The sequence below is a fragment of the Salvelinus namaycush genome, chromosome 17, assembly GCF_016432855.1.
Source record: "Salvelinus namaycush isolate Seneca chromosome 17, SaNama_1.0, whole genome shotgun sequence".
In the NCBI taxonomy this organism is placed as follows: domain Eukaryota; kingdom Metazoa; phylum Chordata; class Actinopteri; order Salmoniformes; family Salmonidae; genus Salvelinus; species Salvelinus namaycush.
The window spans coordinates 16,231,631-16,253,585 of record NC_052323.1 but is presented as its reverse complement, the minus strand read 5'-3'; the positions used below and the strand labels follow the sequence as shown (position 1 = coordinate 16,253,585).

Sequence of the window (21,955 nt, the reverse complement as noted above, 5' to 3'; positions counted from 1 at the left end):
CCCCCACAACATGATGCTGCCACCCCCGTGCTTCACGGCTGGGATGGTGTGCTTCGGCTTGCAAGCCTCCCCCTTTTTCCTCCAAACATAACGATGGTCATTATGGCCAAACAGTTCTATTTTTGTTTCATCAGACCAGAGGACATTTCTCCAAAAAGTACAATCTTTGTCCCCATGTGCAGTTGCAAACCCTAGTCTAACTTTTTTATGGCAGTTTTGGAGCAGTGGCTTCTTCCTTGCTGAGCGGCCTTTCAGGTTATGTCGATATAGGACTCGTTTTACTGTGGATATAGATACTTTTGTACCTGTTTCCTCTAGCATCTTCACAAGGTCCTTTGCGGTTGTTCTGGGATTGATTTGCACTTTTCGCACCAAAGTACATTCATCTCTAGGAGACAGAACTTGTCTCCTTCCTGAGTGGTATGATGGCTGTGTGGTCCCATGGTGTTTATACTTGCGTACTATTGTTTGTACAGATGAGCGTGGTACCTTCAGGCGTTTGGAAATTGCTCCCAAGGATGAACCAGACTTGTGGAGGTCTACAATTTTTTTCTGAGGTCTTGGCTGATTTCTTTAGATTTTCCAATGATGTCAAGCAAAGAGGCACTGACTTTGAAGGTAGGCATTGAAATACATCCACAGGTACACCTCCAATTGACTCAAATGATGTAACATTAGCCTATCGGAAGCTTCTAAAGCCATGACATCATTTTCTGGAATTTTCCAAGCTGATTAAAGGCACAGTCAACTTAGTGTATGTAAACTTTTGACCCACTGGAATTGTGATAGAGTGTATTATAAGTGAAATCATCTGTGTGTAAACAATTGTTGGAAATTTACTTGTGTCATGCACAAAGTAGATGTCCTAACCGACTTGCCAAAACTATAGTTTGTTAACAAGAAATTTGTGGTGGTTGAAAAATTTGTTTTAATGACTCCAACCTAAGTGTATGTAAACTTTCGACTTCAACTGTAGGTATTACAAACTCAGTCAGTGAGAGGTTGAAAATGTCAGTGAAGACATTTGCCAGTTGGTCTGCGCATGCTTTGAGTACACGTCCTGGTGTTGTAAGAGTGTTGTAACAGTGTGCAAATAGTTGGAGTACAAAAGGGAAAATAAATAAACATAACTATGGGTTGTATGTACAATGGTATGTACAATGGTAGGAAGTGCAGCTCAGTTTCCACCTCATTTTGTGGGCAGTGTGCACATAGCCTGTCTTCTCTTGAGAGCCAGGTCTGCCTACGGCGGCCTTTCTCAATAGCAAGGCTATGCACACTGAGTCTGTACATAGTCAAAGTTTTCCTTAAGTGTGGGTCAGTCACAGTGGTCAGGTATTCTGCCACTCTGTATGTACTCTCTTTTTAGGGCCAAATAGCATTCTAGTTTGCTCAATTTTTTTTTCATTCCAATGTGTCAAGTAATTCTCTTTTTGTTTTCTCATGATTTGGTCGGGTCTAGTTGTGTTGCTGTCCTGTGGCTCTGTGGGGTCTGTTTGTGTTTGTGAACAGAGCCCCAGGACCAGCTTGCTTAGGGGACTCTTCTCCAGGTTCATCTCTCTGTAGGTGATGGCTTTGTTATGGAAGGTTTGGGAATCGCTTCCTTTTAGGTAGTGGTAGAATTTTACAGCTCTTTTCTGGATTTTGATAATTAGCGGGTATCGGCCTAATTCGTTTCTGCATGCATTATTTGGTGTTTTATGTTGTACACTGAGGATATTTTTGAAGAATTCTGCATGCAGTCTCAATTTGCTGTTTGTCCCATTTTGTGAATTCTTGGTTGGTGAGCAGACCCCAGACCTCACAACCATAAAGGGCAATGGGTTCTATAACTGATTCAAGTATTTTTAGCCAGATCCTAATTGATGTGTCAAATTTTATGTTCCTTTTGATGGCATAGAAGGCCCTTCTTGCCTTGTCTCTCAGATCGTTCACAGCTTTATAGAAGTGCCAGTTGGCATTTGTTACCTGTTGCGCTAATGTTTAGGCCGAGGTATGTCTCATTTTTTTGTGTACTCTAGGGCAACGGTGTCTAGATGGAATTTGTATTTGTGGTCCTGGCAACTGGACCTTTTTTGGAACACCATTATTTTTTATCTTACTGAGATTTACTGTCAGGGCCCAGGTCTGACAGAATCTGTGCAGAAGATCTAGGTGCTGCTGTAGGCCCTCCTTGGGTGGTGACAGAAGCACCAGAACAGCAGCAAACAGTAGACATTTGACTTCTGATTCTAGTAGGGTGAGGCCGGGTGCGGCAGACTGTTCTAGTGCCCCAATTTGTTGATATATATGTTAAAGAGGGTGTGGCTTAAGCTGCATCCCTGTCTCACCCCATGGTCCTGTGGAAAGAAATGTGTTTTTTGCCAATTTTAACCACGCACTTCTTGTTTGTGTACATGGATTTTATAATGTTGTATGTTTTTCCCCCAATACCACTTTCCATCAATTTGTATAGCAGACCCTCATACCAAATTGAGTCAACAGCTTTTTTGAAATCATCAAAGCATGAGAGGACGTTGCTTTTGTTTTGTTTTGTTTGTTTGTCAATTAGGTGTGCAGGGTGAATATGTGGTCTGTCGTACGGTAGTTTGGTAAAAAGCCAATTTGACATTTGCTCAGTACATTGTTTTCACTGAGGAAATGTACGAGTCTCTCTCCAAAGTACATAGGACTTTTAAGCAGAGAGAAGACACTCTCTCACCACACTCAGCATTCTCTCTGCCCCCTCTGGCTTCCTTTTTGATTTTCAATTATGCTCTAATATTTCACTGGTGCCCAGCTCAGGGGAAGTAAAACCATTTTACAGCTTAATTTCATGACACAGCCTTTTAAATATGTGAAGAAGGGGGGAGAGGAGAGAGAATGAGCGGTGTCATCCATATTGTGAGACCTGGAACAGAAAGTCACGGGATACAAGATTTTAGACAGCCCCAGCAGGTCAGGCCAGGCCCACTGTCAGCTGACACACCATCTGTGACTGCTCGAAAAAAATTGAATGACAGATTTTGAGTGTTTTTTTTGATGGCCGACAAAGTAGGAACGGCATGCCGCTGGAGGCTTGTGAGGCTAGAGGGGGGCAGTAATGTCAGCCATGCCAGTTTGTCCCAGTGATTGATCACACATTTTGTCTCCTCAGCTCAGAGGAGAGATGATCCCTGATTATGCTAGTAAACAAGGGGCACATCTGGTGAATGAGTGAACGTGGCAGCGTAGCAGTATGGCAGACATACTGTGTGTGTGTGTGTGTGTGTGTGTGTGTGTGTGTGTGTGTGTGTGTGTGTGTGTGTGTGTGTGTGTGTGTGTGTGTGTGTGTGTGTGTGTGTGTGTGTGTGTGTGTGTGTGTGTGTGTGTCTGTGTGGTAGAGGCTGACATTATCAGACTACTGTTTAACATGCAGGTGTCAGTGTCTTCTACTCCCCCCTGAGTCATGTGCAGGGGAGAGGCAGAAAGGGGCTGGTGCTATTTATAATGGCATTGTGCAGCACCTTCACACAGCTGTCAGTATCCATCTCCTCAGTGACATGCAGAGTCACGACTCGCAGACGAAGGCCCCTTTCAGAGCCTGACGAGGCAGCGAGTGCTAATGCAGCTCTCTGTCTACAATTAGATCAGCACGGTTGCCTCTTCTCTCTCTCCCTCCCTCCCTCTCTCTCTCTCTCTCTCTCTCTCTCTCTTTCTCTCTCTTCCTCTACTGTAGCTCTCTCTCTCTCTTTCTCTCTCTTCCTCTACTGTAGCTCTCTCTCTCTCTCTCTCTCTATCTTCCTCTACTGTAGCTCTCTCTCGCTCTCTCTCTCACTCTCACTCTCTCCCTCTCTCTCTCTCTCTCTCTTTCTCACTCTTCCTCTACTGTAGCTCTCTCTCTCTCTATCTTCCTCTACTGTACCTCTCTCTCTCTTTCTCTCTCTCTCTCTCTCTCTATCTTCCTCTACTGTACCTCTCTCTCTCTCTCTCTCTCTCTCCCTCTCTCTCTCTCTCTCTCTCTCTCTCGCTCTCTCTCTCTTCCTCTACTGTAGCTCTCTCTCTCTATCTTCCTCTACTGTACCTCTCTCTCTCTCTCTCTCTCTCTCTCTCACTCTCTCTCTCTCTCTCTCTCTCTCTCTCTCTCTCTCTCTCTCTCTCTCTTCCTCTACTTTACCCCTCTCTCTCTCTCTCTCTCTCTCTCTCTCTCTCTCTCTCTCTCTCGCTCTCTCTCTTCCTCTACTGTACCCCTCTCTCTCTCTCTCTCTCTCTCTCTCTCTCTCTCCCAGATAGATACACCTAGATACATGCAGAGGGAAATATCGCCCACACAGATAGAGAAATACTGAGAACATGGATGTGGGTACATACAGTGCATTCGTAAAGTATTCAGACCCCTGGACTTTTTCAACATTTTGTTAGGTTAGAGCCTTATTCAAAAATGTATTAAATAGTTATTTTTCCTCATCAATCTACACACAATACCCCATAATGATGATGCAAAATAAAATAAAAATTGCACATAAAAAAACAATTACATCCTCGAGTCTTCTTGGGTATTACTACAAGGGTATTACTACAAGCTTCTTGGGTATTACTACAAGCTTGGCACACCTGGATTTGCGGAGTTTCTCCCATTCTTCTCTGCAGATCCTCTCAAGCTCTTTCAGGTTGGATGGGGAGCGTCTCTGCACAGCTATTTTCAGGTCTTTTCACAGATGTTTGATAGGGTTCAAGTACGGACTTTGGCTGGGCCACTCAAGGACATTCGGAGACTTGTCCCGAAGCCACTCCTACGTTGTCTTGGCGATGTGCTAAGTGTTGTTGTCCTGTTGGAAAGTGAACCTTCACCCCAGTCTGAGGTCCTGAGCACTCTGGAGCAGGTTTTCATCAAGGATCTCTCTGTGCTTTGCGCCGTTCATCTTTCCCTCGATCCTGACTAGTCTCCCAGTCCCTGACACTGAAAAACATCCCCACAGCATGATGCTGCCACCATCATGCTTTAACGTAGGGATGGTGCCAGGTTTCCTCCAGATGTGACGCTTGACATTCAGGCCAAAGAGTTCAATCTTGGTTTCATCAGACCAAAGAATCTTGTTTCTCATGGTCTGAGTGTCCTTAAGGTGCCTTTTGGCAAACTCCGAGCAGGCTGTCACGTGCCTTTTATCGAGGAGTGGCTTCGGTCTGGCCACTCTACCATAAAGGCTTGATTGGTGGAGTGCTGCAGAGATGGTTGTCCTTCTGGAAGTTCCTCTGGAGCTCTGTCCGAGTGATATGGAAAAAGTTAAGGGGTATGAATACTTTTCGAATGTACTGTATGTATAGGTGTGAATAGTAGTATTATAAACTGGGGGGTTTAAGCACTGAATGCTGATTGGCTGACAGCTGTGATATATCAGACCATATACCACGGGTATACAAAACATTTATTTTTAATGCTCTAATTACATTTTGTAAGCAGTTTATAATAGCAATAAGGCACCTCAGGGGTTTGTGGTATATGGCCAATATACCACGGCTAAGGGCTGTATCCAGGCACTCCGCGTTGTGTTGTGCTCAAGAACAGCCCTTAGCCATGGTATATTGGCCATATATCACCCCCTCCTCGTGCCTTATTGCTTAAATATACTCTCGTTCACACAAGCAGACATATTGTATACACACACAGGCTTAGATACTACACATTACACACAGGCTTAGATACTACACATTACACACAGGCTTAGATACTACACATTACACACAGGCTTAGATACTACACATTACACACAGGCTTAGATACTACACATTACACATGGGTGAACATAGTGTCTCACACACACACACACACACACACACACACACACACACACACACACACACACACACACACACACACACACACACACACACACACACACACACACACACACACACACACACACACACACACACACACACACACACATATTTATTAACCCTGTATGTTTTGTCAGACCTGTTCAGGCAGGTGTCTGGTCCAGGGGGTCTGACAGACCAGCGTTACCTCACTATGCTGCTCTATGAAGCCATCCAGATCCCCCGACAGCTGGGAGAGGTGGCCGCCTTCGGGGGGAGCAATGTGGAGCCCAGTGTACGCAGCTGCTTCCGTATGGTGAGATCACCTACACACACACACAGACAGACACACACACAGACACGCGCAGGCCGCAAACACATACATACACGCACGCAGACACCACGCAATTTCTCAAGCAAGAATTTTGCTAGGACTGTCTGGGAGTGGTCTGAGTGAGCTGTTATTGGCAGAGAGGTTTGAAATTCTCTTTTTTTTGGTGATGTCACCAGGCAGGCCAAAACTCCATCCCACCAAAACAGGCTGAAATATCAGGCAGTCTTTTCAAACAGATCTTAAAAAGGTATTATCATCATTTTCACAATTTCACAGTATTTTGGGCTCCCGAGTGGCGCAGCGGTCTAAGGCACTGCATCTCAGTGCTAGATGTGTCACCACAGACCCTGGTACGATTCCAAGCTGTATCACAACCGGCCGTGATTGGGAGTCCCTTCGAGCGGCGCAGATTTGGCCCAGCGTCGTCCGGGTTGGGGTTTGGCCGGGGTAGGCCGTCATTGTAAATAAGAATTTGTTCTTAACTGACTTTCCACAGTATATATGGAAATATATATAAAACACAGTCAAGTCTAGTTTTTGACGCCACTGGGCCTTTAAGCATCATAAATGTGCTTACAATGCACTATGTTGGGGTCATTGATCATAGGTGTTACTGATAAAATTGTTCTTTCTGAGTGAAATCCTGTGTGAACCAATGTGGTCTGTGGACATTTTTAAATTTGTTTTGTGAAACCAATCTGGTTTAACATACTGTTAGGGGAACCATATGGAATCTATGGGCATAACATCATTTCAAAGTGTTGCAGATGGAGACATAGAAGAACCTAGGGCATTGTCATTTCCACTCTCATACATGGGGGATCAGCTTTTTTGAAATCCCGCCTCATGGCATTTAGCTCAGTAGAGAAATGTATTTTTAAAGCAGTCCCTTTAATGGTAGAGTTGGGACGAGTAGGTACTAGGTTTTTGGGCGGTGGCTTTTTAAAACCTTTCTAAAAAATATAAAAAAATCTTCCCTTTTTTACAGCCGACCCGTAATTAAATGTCGCTCGATTCCCGTCCATGCTCCTGATATCAGCCACAGGGGATTAAAACCCTGTTTGTCAACTCTATTTGCTGTATGTCATGTCTTTTATGAGCACATTTTATTATCAGTGTAGTTCCAATCAGAAGTGCCCAGATAAACAATTTATCACGTTGGCATGGCAATGAAGTCAAAGTGAGGGGATGACACGCGCTAGCACGTTCTGTGGTTGTAGGGTGTAGGTTGTAGGGTGTAGGGTGTAGCGTAGAGGTATAGGGGAGTCATTCATGACAGAGGGGCAGATGGGTTTGGCTCTCCATAGAGGATGGCAGGATCAGAGGGAGGAAGTTACACTACAGTAGACATTCTGTGCTGTGGCCCTCCGTGGGCTGTATGTATAGAGAGAGAAATCTGTTGTACTTTATGAGGCCATGGAGAGTGTACGTTGTGTGTGTTTTGGTTATTGTTGCTTTGTGTAGTCAGTGTGTCCAGTTCTATTAGTTATTGATACTGTAGACAGTCAGTGGGTCCAGTTCTATTAGTTATTGATACTGTAGACAGTCAGTGGGTCCAGTTCTATTAGTTATTGATACTGTAGACAGTCAGTGGGTCCAGTTGTATTAGTTATTGATACTGTAGACAGTCAGTGTGTCCAGTTCTATTAGTTATTGATACTGTAGACAGTCAGTGAGTCCAGTTCTATTAGTTATTGATACTGTAGACAGTCAGTGGGTCCAGTTCTATTAGTTATTGATACTGTAGACAGTCAGTGGGTCCAGTTGTATTAGTTATTGATACTGTAGACAGTCAGTGGGTCCAGTTCTATTAGTTATTGATACTGTAGACAGTCAGTGGGTCCAGTTCTACTAGTTATTGATACTGTAGACAGTCAGTGGGTCCAGTTCTATTAGTTATTGATACTGTAGACAGTCAGTGGGTCCAGTTCTACTAGTTATTGATACTGTAGACAGTCAGTGGGTCCAGTTCTATTAGTTATTGATACTGTAGACAGTCAGTGGGTCCAGTTCTATTAGTTATTGATACTGTAGACAGTCAGTGGGTCCAGTTCTATTAGTTATTGATACTGTAGACAGTCAGTGTGTCCAGTTCTATTAGTTATTGATACTGTAGACAGTCAGTGTGTCCAGTTCTATTAGTTATTGATACTGTAGACAGTCAGTGGGTCCAGTTGTATTAGTTATTGATACTGTAGACAGTCAGTGGGTCCAGTTCTATTAGTTATTGATACTGTAGACAGTCAGTGGGTCCAGTTCTACTAGTTATTGATACTGTAGACAGTCAGTGGGTCCAGTTCTATTAGTTATTGATACTGTGGACAGTCAGTGGGTCCAGTTATATTAGTTATTGATACTGTAGACAGTCAGTGGGTCCAGTTCTATTAGTTATTGATACTGTAGACAGTCAGTGGGTCCAGTTCTATTAGTTATTGATACTGTAGACAGTCAGTGGGTCCAGTTCTATTAGTTATTGATACTGTAGACAGTCAGTGGGTCCAGTTCTATTAGTTATTGATACTGTAGACAGTCAGTGGGTCCAGTTCTATTAGTTATTGATACTGTAGACAGTCAGTGGGTCCAGTTCTATTATTTATTGATACTGTAGACAGTCAGTGGGTCCAGTTCTACTAGTTATTGATACTGTAGACAGTCAGTGGGTCCAGTTCTATTAGTTATTGATACTGTAGACAGTCAGTGGGTCCAGTTCTATTAGTTATTGATACTGTAGACAGTCAGTGGGTCCAGTTCTATTAGTTATTGATACTGTAGACAGTCAGTGGGTCCAGTTCTATTAGTTATTGATACTGTAGACAGTCAGTGGGTCCAGTTCTATTAGTTATTGATACTGTAGACAGTCAGTGGGTCCAGTTATATTAGTTATTGATACTGTAGACAGTCAGTGGGTCCAGTTCTATTAGTTATTGATACTGTAGACAGTCAGTGGGTCCAGTTCTACTAGTTATTGATACTGTAGACAGTCAGTGGGTCCAGTTCTATTAGTTATTGATACTGTAGACAGTCAGTGGGTCCAGTTCTACTAGTTATTGATACTGTAGACAGTCAGTGGGTCCAGTTCTATTAGTTATTGATACTGTAGACAGTCAGTGGGTCCAGTTCTATTAGTTATTGATACTGTAGACAGTCAGTGGGTCCAGTTCTATTAGTTATTGATACTGTAGACAGTCAGTGGGTCCAGTTCTATTAGTTATTGATACTGTAGACAGTCAGTGGGTCCAGTTCTATTAGTTATTGATACTGTAGACAGTCAGTGGGTCCAGTTCTATTAGTTATTGATACTGTAGACAGTCAGTGGGTCCAGTTCTATTAGTTATTGATACTGTAGACAGTCAGTGGGTCCAGTTCTATTAGTTATTGATACTGTAGACAGTCAGTGGGTCCAGTTCTATTAGTTATTGATACTGTAGACAGTCAGTGGGTCCAGTTGTATTAGTTATTGATACTGTAGACAGTCAGTGGGTCCAGTTCTATTAGTTATTGATACTGTAGACAGTCAGTGGGTCCAGTTCTATTAGTTATTGATACTGTAGACAGTCAGTGGGTCCAGTTCTACTAGTTATTGATACTGTAGACAGTCAGTGGGTCCAGTTCTATTAGTTATTGATACTGTAGACAGTCAGTGGGTCCAGTTCTATTAGTTATTGATACTGTAGACAGTCAGTGGGTCCAGTTCTATTAGTTATTGATATTGTAGACAGTCAGTGGGTCCAGTTCTATTAGTTATTGATACTGTAGACAGTCAGTGGGTCCAGTTCTATTAGTTATTGATACTGTAGACAGTCAGTGGGTCCAGTTCTATTAGTTATTGATATTGTAGACAGTCAGTGGGTCCAGTTCTATTAGTTATTGATACTGTAGACAGTCAGTGGGTCCAGTTCTATTAGTTATTGATACTGTAGACAGTCAGTGGGTCCAGTTCTATTAGTTATTAATACTGTAGACAGTCAGTGGGTCCAGTTCTATTAGTTATTGATACTGTAGACAGTCAGTGGGTCCAGTTCTATTAGTTATTGATACTGTAGACAGTCAGTGGGTCCAGTTCTATTAGTTATTGATACTGTAGACAGTCAGTGGGTCCAGTTCTTCTAGTTATTGATACTGTAGACAGTCAGTGGGTCCAGTTCTATTAGTTATTGATACTGTAGACAGTCAGTGGGTCCAGTTCTATTAGTTATTGATACTGTAGACAGTCAGTGGGTCCAGTTCTATTAGTTATTGATACTGTAGACAGTCAGTGGGTCCAGTTCTATTAGTTATTGATACTGTAGACAGTCAGTGGGTCCAGTTCTATTAGTTATTGATACTGTAGACAGTCAGTGGGTCCAGTTCTATTAGTTATTGATACTGTAGACAGTCAGTGGGTCCAGTTCTATTAGTTATTGATACTGTAGACAGTCAGTGGGTCCAGTTCTATTAGTTATTGATACTGTAGACAGTCAGTGGGTCCAGTTCTATTAGTTATTGATACTGTAGACAGTCAGTGGGTCCAGTTGTATTAGTTATTGATACTGTAGACAGTCAGTGGGTCCAGTTCTATTAGTTATTGATACTGTAGACAGTCAGTGGGTCCAGTTCTATTAGTTATTGATACTGTAGACAGTCAGTGGGTCCAGTTCTACTAGTTATTGATACTGTAGACAGTCAGTGGGTCCAGTTCTATTAGTTATTGATACTGTAGACAGTCAGTGGGTCCAGTTCTATTAGTTATTGATACTGTAGACAGTCAGTGGGTCCAGTTCTATTAGTTATTGATATTGTAGACAGTCAGTGGGTCCAGTTCTATTAGTTATTGATACTGTAGACAGTCAGTGGGTCCAGTTCTATTAGTTATTGATACTGTAGACAGTCAGTGGGTCCAGTTCTATTAGTTATTGATATTGTAGACAGTCAGTGGGTCCAGTTCTATTAGTTATTGATACTGTAGACAGTCAGTGGGTCCAGTTCTATTAGTTATTGATACTGTAGACAGTCAGTGGGTCCAGTTCTATTAGTTATTAATACTGTAGACAGTCAGTGGGTCCAGTTCTATTAGTTATTGATACTGTAGACAGTCAGTGGGTCCAGTTCTATTAGTTATTGATACTGTAGACAGTCAGTGGGTCCAGTTCTATTAGTTATTGATACTGTAGACAGTCAGTGGGTCCAGTTCTTCTAGTTATTGATACTGTAGACAGTCAGTGGGTCCAGTTCTATTAGTTATTGATACTGTAGACAGTCAGTGGGTCCAGTTCTATTAGTTATTGATACTGTAGACAGTCAGTGGGTCCAGTTCTACTAGTTATTGATACTGTAGACAGTCAGTGGGTCCAGTTCTATTAGTTATTGATACTGTAGACAGTCAGTGGGTCCAGTTCTATTAGTTATTGATACTGTAGACAGTCAGTGGGTCCAGTTCTACTAGTTATTGATACTGTAGACAGTCAGTGGGTCCAGTTCTATTAGTTATTGATACTGTAGACAGTCAGTGGGTCCAGTTCTATTAGTTATTGATACTGTAGACAGTCAGTGGGTCCAGTTCTATTAGTTATTGATATTGTAGACAGTCAGTGGGTCCAGTTCTATTAGTTATTGATACTGTAGACAGTCAGTGGGTCCAGTTCTATTAGTTATTGATACTGTAGACAGTCAGTGGGTCCAGTTCTATTAGTTATTGATATTGTAGACAGTCAGTGGGTCCAGTTCTATTAGTTATTGATACTGTAGACAGTCAGTGGGTCCAGTTCTATTAGTTATTGATACTGTAGACAGTCAGTGGGTCCAGTTCTATTAGTTATTAATACTGTAGACAGTCAGTGGGTCCAGTTCTATTAGTTATTGATACTGTAGACAGTCAGTGAGTCCAGTTCTATTAGTTATTGATACTGTAGACAGTCAGTGGGTCCAGTTCTATTAGTTATTGATACTGTAGACAGTCAGTGGGTCCAGTTCTTCTAGTTATTGATACTGTAGACAGTCAGTGAGTCCAGTTATATTAGTAATTGATACTGTAGACAGTCAGTGGGTCCAGTTCTATTAGTTATTGATACTGTAGACAGTCAGTGGGTCCAGTTCTATTAGTTATTGATACTGTAGACAGTCAGTGGGTCCAGTTCTATTAGTTATTGATACTGTAGACAGTCAGTGGGTCCAGTTCTATTAGTTATTGATACTGTAGACAGTCAGTGGGTCCAGTTCTATTAGTTATTGATACTGTAGACAGTCAGTGGGTCCAGTTCTATTAGTTATTGATACTGTAGACAGTCAGTGGGTCCAGTTCTACTTAGTTATTGATACTGTAGACAGTCAGTGGGTCCAGTTCTATTAGTTATTGATACTGTAGACAGTCAGTGGGTCCAGTTCTATTAGTTATTGATACTGTAGACAGTCAGTGGGTCCAGTTCTATTAGTTATTGATATTGTAGACAGTCAGTGGGTCCAGTTCTATTAGTTATTGATACTGTGGACAGTCAGTGGGTCCAGTTATATTAGTTATTGATACTGTAGACAGTCAGTGGGTCCAGTTCTATTAGTTATTGATATTGTAGACAGTCAGTGGGTCCAGTTCTATTAGTTATTGATACTGTAGACAGTCAGTGGGTCCAGTTCTATTAGTTATTGATACTGTAGACAGTCAGTGGGTCCAGTTCTATTAGTTATTAATAGTGTAGACAGTCAGTGGGTCCAGTTCTATTAGTTATTGATACTGTAGACAGTCAGTGGGTCCAGTTCTATTAGTTATTGATACTGTAGACAGTTAGTGGGTCCAGTTCTATTAGTTATTGATACTGTAGACAGTCAGTGGGTCCAGTTCTTCTAGTTATTGATACTGTAGACAGTCAGTGAGTCCAGTTCTATTAGTAGTTGATACTGTAGACAGTCAGTGGGTCCAGTTCTATTAGTTATTAATAGTGTAGACAGTCAGTGGGTCCAGTTCTATTAGTTATTGATACTGTAGACAGTCAGTGGGTCCAGTTCTATTAGTTATTGATACTGTAGACAGTTAGTGGGTCCAGTTCTATTAGTTATTGATACTGTAGACAGTCAGTGGGTCCAGTTCTTCTAGTTATTGATACTGTAGACAGTCAGTGTGTCCAGTTCTATTAGTTATTGATACTGTAGACAGTCAGTGGGTCCAGTTCTATTAGTTATTGATACTGTAGACAGTCAGTGGGTCCAGTTCTATTAGTTATTGATACTGTAGACAGTCAGTGTGTCCAGTTCTATTAGTTATTGATACTGTAGACAGTCAGTGTGTCCAGTTCTATTAGTTATTGATACTGTAGACAGTCAGTGTGTCCAGTTCTATTAGTTATTGATACTGTAGACAGTCAGTGGGTCCAGTTGTATTAGTTATTGATACTGTAGACAGTCAGTGGGTCCAGTTCTACTAGTTATTGATACTGTAGACAGTCAGTGGGTCCAGTTCTATTAGTTATTGATACTGTAGACAGTCAGTGGGTCCAGTTCTATTAGTTATTGATACTGTAGACAGTCAGTGGGTCCAGTTATATTAGTTATTGATACTTTAGACAGTCAGTAGGTCCAGTTCTACTAGTTATTGATACTGTAGACAGTCAGTGGGTCCAGTTCTATTAGTTATTGATACTGTAGACAGTCAGTGGGTCCAGTTCTATTAGTTATTGATACTGTAGACAGTCAGTGGGTCCAGTTCTATTAGTTATTGATACTGTAGACAGTCAGTGAGCCCAGTTCTATTAGTTATTGATACTGTAGACAGTCAGTGGGTCCAGTTGTATTAGTTATTGATACTGTAGACAGTCAGTGGGTCCAGTTGTATTAGTTATTGATACTGTAGACAGTCAGTGGGTCCAGTTCTACTAGTTATTGATACTGTAGACAGTCAGTGGGTCCAGTTCTATTAGTTATTGATACTGTAGACAGTCAGTGGGTCCAGTTCTATTAGTTATTGATACTGTAGACAGTCAGTGTGTCCAGTTCTATTAGTTATTGATACTGTAGACAGTCAGTGGGTCCAGTTGTATTAGTTATTGATACTGTAGACAGTCAGTGGGTCCAGTTCTACTAGTTATTGATACTGTAGACAGTCAGTGGGTCCAGTTCTATTAGTTATTGATACTGTAGACAGTCAGTGGGTCCAGTTCTATTAGTTATTGATACTGTAGACAGTCAGTGGGTCCAGTTATATTAGTTATTGATACTGTAGACAGTCAGTGGGTCCAGTTCTACTAGTTATTGATACTGTAGACAGTCAGTGGGTCCAGTTCTATTAGTTATTGATACTGTAGACAGTCAGTGGGTCCAGTTCTATTAGTTATTGATACTGTAGACAGTCAGTGGGTCCAGTTCTATTAGTTATTGATACTGTAGACAGTCAGTGAGCCCAGTTCTATTAGTTATTGATACTGTAGACAGTCAGTGGGTCCAGTTGTATTAGTTATTGATACTGTAGACAGTCAGTGGGTCCAGTTATATTAGTTATTGATACTGTAGACAGTCAGTGGGTCCAGTTGTATTAGTTATTGATACTGTAGACAGTCAGTGGGTCCAGTTCTATTAGTTATTGATACTGTAGACAGTCAGTGGGTCCAGTTCTATTAGTTATTGATACTGTAGACAGTCAGTGGGTCCAGTTCTATTAGTTATTGATACTGTAGACAGTCAGTGGGTCCAGTTCTATTAGTTATTGATACTGTAGACAGTCAGTGGGTCCAGTTCTATTAGTTATTGATACTGTAGACAGTCAGTGGGTCCAGTTCTATTAGTTATTGATACTGTAGACAGTCAGTGGGTCCAGTTCTATTAGTTATTGATACTTTAGACAGTCAGTGGGTCCAGTTCTTCTAGTTATTGATACTGTAGACAGTCAGTGAGTCCAGTTCTATTAGTAATTGATACTGTAGACAGTCAGTGGGTCCAGTTGTATTAGTTATTGATACTGTAGACAGTCAGTGGGTCCAGTTGTATTAGTTATTGATACTGTAGACAGTCAGTGGGTCCAGTTCTATTAGTTATTAATACTGTAGACAGTCAGTGGGTCCAGTTCTATTAGTTATTGATACTGTAGACAGTCAGTGGGTCCAGTTCTACTAGTTATTGATACTGTAGACAGTCAGTGGGTCCAGTTCTATTAGTTATTGATACTGTAGACAGTCAGTGGGTCCAGTTCTATTAGTTATTGATACTGTAGACAGTCAGTGGGTCCAGTTCTATTAGTTATTGATACTGTAGACAGTCAGTGAGCCCAGTTCTATTAGTTATTGATACTGTAGACAGTCAGTGGGTCCAGTTCTATTAGTTATTGATACTGTAGACAGTCAGTGGGTCCAGTTCTACTAGTTATTGATACTGTAGACAGTCAGTGGGTCCAGTTCTATTAGTTATTAATACTGTATACAGTCAGTGGGTCCAGTTCTATTAGTTATTGATACTGTAGACAGTCAGTGGGTCCAGTTCTACTAGCTAGGATAGTCTCATGTAGAGGAGAGGAGAGTTGAAGAGAGTTGAAGAGAGTAGAGGAGTTAAGGAGAGGAGAGTTGAGGAGAGGAGTTGAGGAGAGGAGAGTAGAGAGTTGAGGAGAGAGTTGAGGAGAGGAGAAGAGAGAGTTGAGGAGAGGAGAGAGTTGAGGAGAGCAGGGCAGAGAAAAGAGCAGAGAGCCGAGGAGCCTCGTTCCCCTGGAGACCTCACTCCAGCAGCCATAACACGCACGCACACACACATACGTTAATTACCCTGCTTTGGCATAGCCGAGACGAGGCTCCAGGGAAATCAACCTTTTAATGCATCTCTGATGCACACTTAATGAGAATTTAGCACATTATGGATTTTCTGCGCTTGGTGAGGCTGTCCTTTATTCACCTGACTTCCTGTGATCCCGTTTATCTGCTGTCTCTCTAACACAGGAATTGCTTTGGAACGTTAGAACAGCAACAGATACTCACGGCCCTCACGCATGTCACCCCTCTCTCTGGCCGCTATCAACCTCCTGTTTATGTATTTGTGCTTTTAACAGAGTTCTTCCGCGGGAACTTTAATGGAATATGTAATTACCTAGTAATACGTACCCTATGGAACTGCAGGTAGTTTGATGAAGTGGTACTGTAGGTCAATTGTTCTGCATAACTGTAATGGATAGTAGCATTTTACAGACAATCAAGCAGGAGACAGAACAAGTACAAGATACTCAGGTAAAATGTTTCCTATGTTCTTCCTCCCGTAGGCCCCAGGGAAGCCAGCCATCGAGGTATCTCATTTCCTGGAGTGGATGAGCCTGGAGCCCCAGTCTGTAGTGTGGCTGGCTGTTCTACAGCGTGTGGCTGTGGCCGAGTCCGCCAAGCACCAGGCCAAGTGTTACATCTGTAAACAGTGCCCCATCAAGGGATTCAGGCAGGTCTATTGTACCTCTATCAGAGATGAAAGGTGGATGTGTGACACACACACATACACACACACGCACACATAGGATAGAGCTATTAATGTGGCTTCTCTGTTACTGACTGTGATATGATCGTCCATTCTACCGATCTGTCCTGACAGGTACCGCAGTCTGAAACAATTCAACGTGGACATCTGCCAGACGTGCTTCCTCACAGGACGCACCACCAAGGGAAAGAAGCAGCTCCAATACCCCATCATGGAGTACTATACCCCAGTAAGAAAGAGTACTGCACCCAGGCTGCCTCCTGCATGTCACCCTATTAAAGGTCAAAAGTAGTGCACTATGTAGGGAATAGGGTGCCATTTCAGACACAGCCCGCACTATAACCTACACTTTTCTCTTAAAGAGGCAATCTGCAGTTTAAACAATAACAAAGTGGCCACCCCTCCACTGTTTCGGTCCACAGCTGAGGGTTGTGGCTGGAGATATGTAACCACTCTCAAATGCATAGACAGAGCTATGGATGCAAGGACTGACCGTCCGTGATATCAAAATTGTTGTTTTAAAATGACACATTGGTTTCTGTAAGTATTCAAGTCATGGGACCGATATTAGCATTTTTCACACGTGTCCAAATCATACGAAAGTATCTCAAATTGATTGTAAACCTCAACAAAGTCACTTATAGATGTTTTGAACATGATGCGTGAAAAAATTTTGTATCGGTCCCATGTCTTGAATGGGATTTGTGCCACAAATGCTAGTACGTTAGCATGTGGAAACAGTGCCAAGGGGACTAAACCAAATGATTGATTGCTGTCATACCTTGACTGCTTACAGGGTAAAGAAACCAATATGTAATTTAGTAATTTGGGTGTACTATCTCTTTAACCATGTTTTGAGGCTATACATTGTTTGCATACAATTACATTGTTTACAAACAGTGAAGTAAGACATGTTTATAATGTGAGTTCTGACAGGGTACGACAGCTGAACTAAGCCCATAAGGCAATTATAAGTTATATTCTTCCAAATAATGGGCATATATAATTAATTTATCAGTCCAAAAATGGATATAGCAATTGCAGATTGCCCCTTTAAGAGAGTGCACAAAGAGGAGGCCACACTAGCACACTACTTCAGCTGCAGTCAATGGAGGCTGGGAGATATGGCAGAGAGACATCCAAATCATTTCTCCCAGGGCAGTATGTCAACCAGGGGAAGTTTGAAGTGGAGTTGAGCTGGAGTTTTTCACCTGGGCTTTGACTTCTATACTGCTAGGTTGTATGATGGAGTGGATGTGGGTAGTCAGGTCCGAGGGAGACAGAGTACTGGATTAGCCGCAGGGCACTATCACAAAGTTTAGTTCAACACAAGGTGCGTGTGTGTGCGCGGGTGTGTCTATGTGTGTCTGTGTGTGCATGTGTGTGTGTGTGTGTGTGTGTGTGTGTGTGTGTGTGTGTGTGTGTGTGTGTGTGTGTGTGTGTGTGTGTGTGTGTGTGTGTGTGTGTGTGTGTGTGTGTGTCTGGGTCTGGGTCTGGGTGCATGTGTGCACAAGTGTGTGTGCGTCCCTGCGTGCACGCGTATGTGCAGTATAGAGTATGGAGTATGGAGAATTCTAAAGTGGTTCACTTTGTCTTCCTGTCCTCCCACTGCCCCTAACCTCCCCCATCCCCCTCTCCTCCATCCCCCCATCCACCTCGCCTCTCCTCCATCCCCCCATCCCCCACCCCCTTCTCCTCCATTTCGCCCTCATCCCTCTCTCCTCTCCTCATCCCCCTCTCCTCTCCTTCATCCCCCTCTCCTCCATCCCCCTCTCCTCCATCCCCCCTCATCCCCCTCTCCTCTCCTCCACCCCCACCTCTCATCCCCCTCTCCTCTCCTCCACCCCCACCCCTCATCCCCCTCTCCTCTCCTCCACCCCCACCCCTCATCACCCTCTTCTCTCCTCCATCCCGGTCCCTTCATGTAAACCATGTGTCAGACCACCTCAGGAGAGAAGATGCGGGACTTTGCCAAGACACTGAAGAACAAGTTCCGGTCGAAGCAGTACTTCAGTAAGCACCCTCAGCGGGGCTACCTGCCTGTCCAGTCGGTGCTGGAGGCCGAGAGCTCTGACACGTGAGTTATACCCCTATAGACACAGACGGCTAGACAGACTGGCACCGAGAAGACAGGAAAATAGCTTGTAAAAATAGCCATTGACTTTATTTGTTGAGAGAGAGACTGCTTGTGTATGAAGTGTTATATTATATGATGTTGAGGGGAGAGAAGATTTGGCACATGGAGGGTAGTTGGTTGTAGATGATGTGGATTTACAGAGAGGTCCTTGATGAAAACCTGCTCCAGAGTGCTCAGAACCTTCCAACAGGACCACGGTTCACCTTCCAACAGGACAACGACACTAAGCACACAGCCAAGACAACGCAGGAGTGGCTTCGGGACAACTTTCTGAATGTCCTTGAGTGGAGAATGTGTCTATGTGTGCATGTGTGTGTGTGTGGACTTGAACCCGATCGAACATCTCTGGAGACACCTGAAAATAACTGTGCAGCGACGCTCCCCATTCAACCTGACAGAGCTTGTGGGGATCTGCAGAGAAGAATGGGAGAAACTCCCCAAACACAGGTGTACCAAGCTTATACAATCATACCCAAGAAGACTCAACGCTGTAATCGCTGCCAAAGATACTTCAACAAAGTACTGATTAAAGGGTCTGAATACTAATGTAAATGTGATATTTCCGGTTTTTATTTTTAATACATTTGCAGAAATTAAAAAAAAAAAAAAGTTTTTGCTTCGTAATTATGGGGTATTGTGTGCAGATTGATGAAGAAAAAAACAATTTAATCAATTTTAGATGATTTGGTATTGGTGTTTTATTAGGATCCCCATTAGCTGTAAAAGCAGCAGCTACTCTTCCTGGGGTCCACACAAAACATGAAACATTATACAGAATGACATAATACAGAACATCATTAGACAAGAACAGCTCAAGGACAGAACTACATATATTTTTTTTAAAGTCACACGTAGCCTACATATCAATACATACACACAAACTATCTAGGTCAAATAGGGGAGAGGCGTCGTGCCACGAGGTGTTGCTTTATCTGTTTTTTTAAACCAGGTTTGCTGTTTATTTGAGCAATATGAGATGGAAGAATAAGGCTGTAATGTGACAAAATGTGGAAAAAAGTCAAGGGGTCTGAATACTTTCTGAATGCACTGTACATGGGTCCACACTTTTCAGAGTTAAATTAACAGTTTGCTTAGTGTAAAGACTTATTTGCATATTTCCCAGTGTGCCTTGTCTTTCGAGTGAATTGTAAAGTTACCACCTATGACTGTATTTGTTAGTGACGGAGACATGGTTGCATTAATTCATTTTCAGTCATGTGGTCTTCACCAAGTGCGATCTAAGCAAATATGTTATCATTCAATTAGATTAAATAATTCAATTCTTTAAGACAATACAATACATATTTCACAATACCTTATTTTGGTTCCAGAGTAATTTTACCTCAATACATTGGTTTGAAACTCCTGGTTTAAAGGCCACATCTGGCTTGCAAGTCACACACACACAGACACACACACACACAGACACACACACTAGGGAGTACCAGTAATAGAGGTATTAATGATGTTTTTCTGTGTTTGACCAGGCCATGCTCCTCTCCCAAGCTACCCCATGCAGACACACACAGCAGAATCGAGCACTTTGCTAGCAGGTAGGGTGTTATGCACACACACACACACACACACACACACACACACACACACACACACACACACACACACACACACACACACACACACACACACACACACACACACACACACACACACACAGCAGCCCAAAATAATGACCCCCATCTTTCCTTACCTAACTCTGCTTACTCCAGTTCTTCCCTCCTTCTTTTCTCCTGGCACTCCCCAGTTCTCTCTCCACAAGTTGATTGAGATATCCATCTTGGTCTGACCTTCGGCCTGAGTGGAGACTGTTGTGCCCAGCGGGTATCCTCTCTCTCCCTTTCCTTCTTTCTTTCTTTCGTTCTTTATTTCTCTCACTCTTACTCATTCACTCACACACACTGAAAAGGGCATGAGCGCGGTCTGGGGTGAGCAGGGGTCTCCTGGTTGTGGATGCCCGGCGGCATGGTAGGGCAGTGTGGCACGCCGCTGGGTCCATTGGTCACCTGGAGGATGCGCATGCGGATCAGCAGTCTGTCTGACAGGGTTACAGAGAGAGAGAGAGAGAGAGAGAGAGAGTCTCTTTCACTGTTTAGTTAAGACATTGTTGTCACTCTTTTCTCTCCCAGTCATTCATATTCATTATTTCCATTGACTTGTATTAATTGCTTTTGTTCCAAGTCCTCTCACGTTTATTAGTCTTCTCCTGCCAATTAGAATACTTTAGTTGGCACAACTCCTTGGCTCAAGCTGAAGACCCACAAAACTTCACTGATAGATAAACAGACATGGAGAAATGGGCAGGGAGCAGTGCAATTTGCTTAAGTGAGATATGCTCATATGTCTTAATTTGTTGGCTTGCAGACTTGCCAAAGAAGTCTCAGTGTTCCTGAAGTTGCTGTTAAGACGGAGATGATGTTGTATCTTTGTAGCTTTATGCTGGCTTTACAGTTTCTATCTCTTTTTATGTACTTTGGATGTAGTGTGCCATCTTACAGTTCTGAAACATCTTGAGCTCCTCACAAGTCTATCAACCAGAGGACTCTGAATTGGATTCTGAAAGCCTAACAGAGGACAGTTTAAGCATACTTTAACTATATTACAACATAATCTGAGAGCTCGCTAAATGAGAAAAAGCTGATTATTTTAATAATGTACATTGCACAGATGCCATTCAATTCATGCAAAATTGGCTCCAGTACACACTCTCTTGCTCTCTCTCTCTCTCGCTCTCTTGCTCCCTCTCTCTCTCTCTCTCTCTCTCTCTCTCTCTTCCCCTCTCTCCCTCTCTCTCGCTTCCTCACGCTCTCTCTCTCTCTCGCTTCCTCTCTTTCTCTCTCTCTCTCTCTCTTCCTCTCTCCCTCTCTCTCGCTTCCTCTCGCTCTCTCTCCCTCTTGAAAAACACATCAAATTAGGGACTATATATATTTATTCACATAGTAATGCAAACGCCTGGCTGTCAGAACCATGCCATGCAACTACGTACATTAAAAGGTCCCTGAGGCTGACATCATCACAGCAGAAGAGTGTCTGTCTCTCTCTACTCAGTCATATGAGGGGGTGTACATGTTCATCCAGTGTAATAATATGATGTCCCAGAGGAGGATTGTGGGTATTTGATGTTTTGGGTTGGATCCAGATTTGCTGGTGTGTCACACACCAAGGTGCCAGTGGAGAGCTCTCCTTTTGTCATTAGTACAGACTCTGAGGGAGGGAGGGAGGGAGGGAGGGAGGGAGGGAGGGAGGGAGGGAGGGAGGGAGGGAAAGAGAAAGCTCAAGGTGCTATCTAGAAC

At 42.8% G+C, this 21,955-nt stretch overlaps 1 protein-coding gene across 1 annotated transcript in view; it reads left to right on the top strand.

Annotated features, from left to right (window-relative positions):
- Nucleotides 1-21,955, top strand: part of LOC120061966 (dystrophin-related protein 2-like) — a 161,459-nt gene that overhangs the window by 126,612 nt on the left and 12,892 nt on the right. Inside the window, exons 14-18 of the mRNA XM_039011751.1 lie at nt 5,934-6,091; nt 16,308-16,474; nt 16,625-16,739; nt 18,451-18,587; nt 20,135-20,200. Of these exons, the coding sequence (XP_038867679.1) occupies nt 5,934-6,091; nt 16,308-16,474; nt 16,625-16,739; nt 18,451-18,587; nt 20,135-20,200 (643 nt within the window). The remainder of the gene's footprint in view (nt 1-5,933; nt 6,092-16,307; nt 16,475-16,624; nt 16,740-18,450; nt 18,588-20,134; nt 20,201-21,955) is intronic.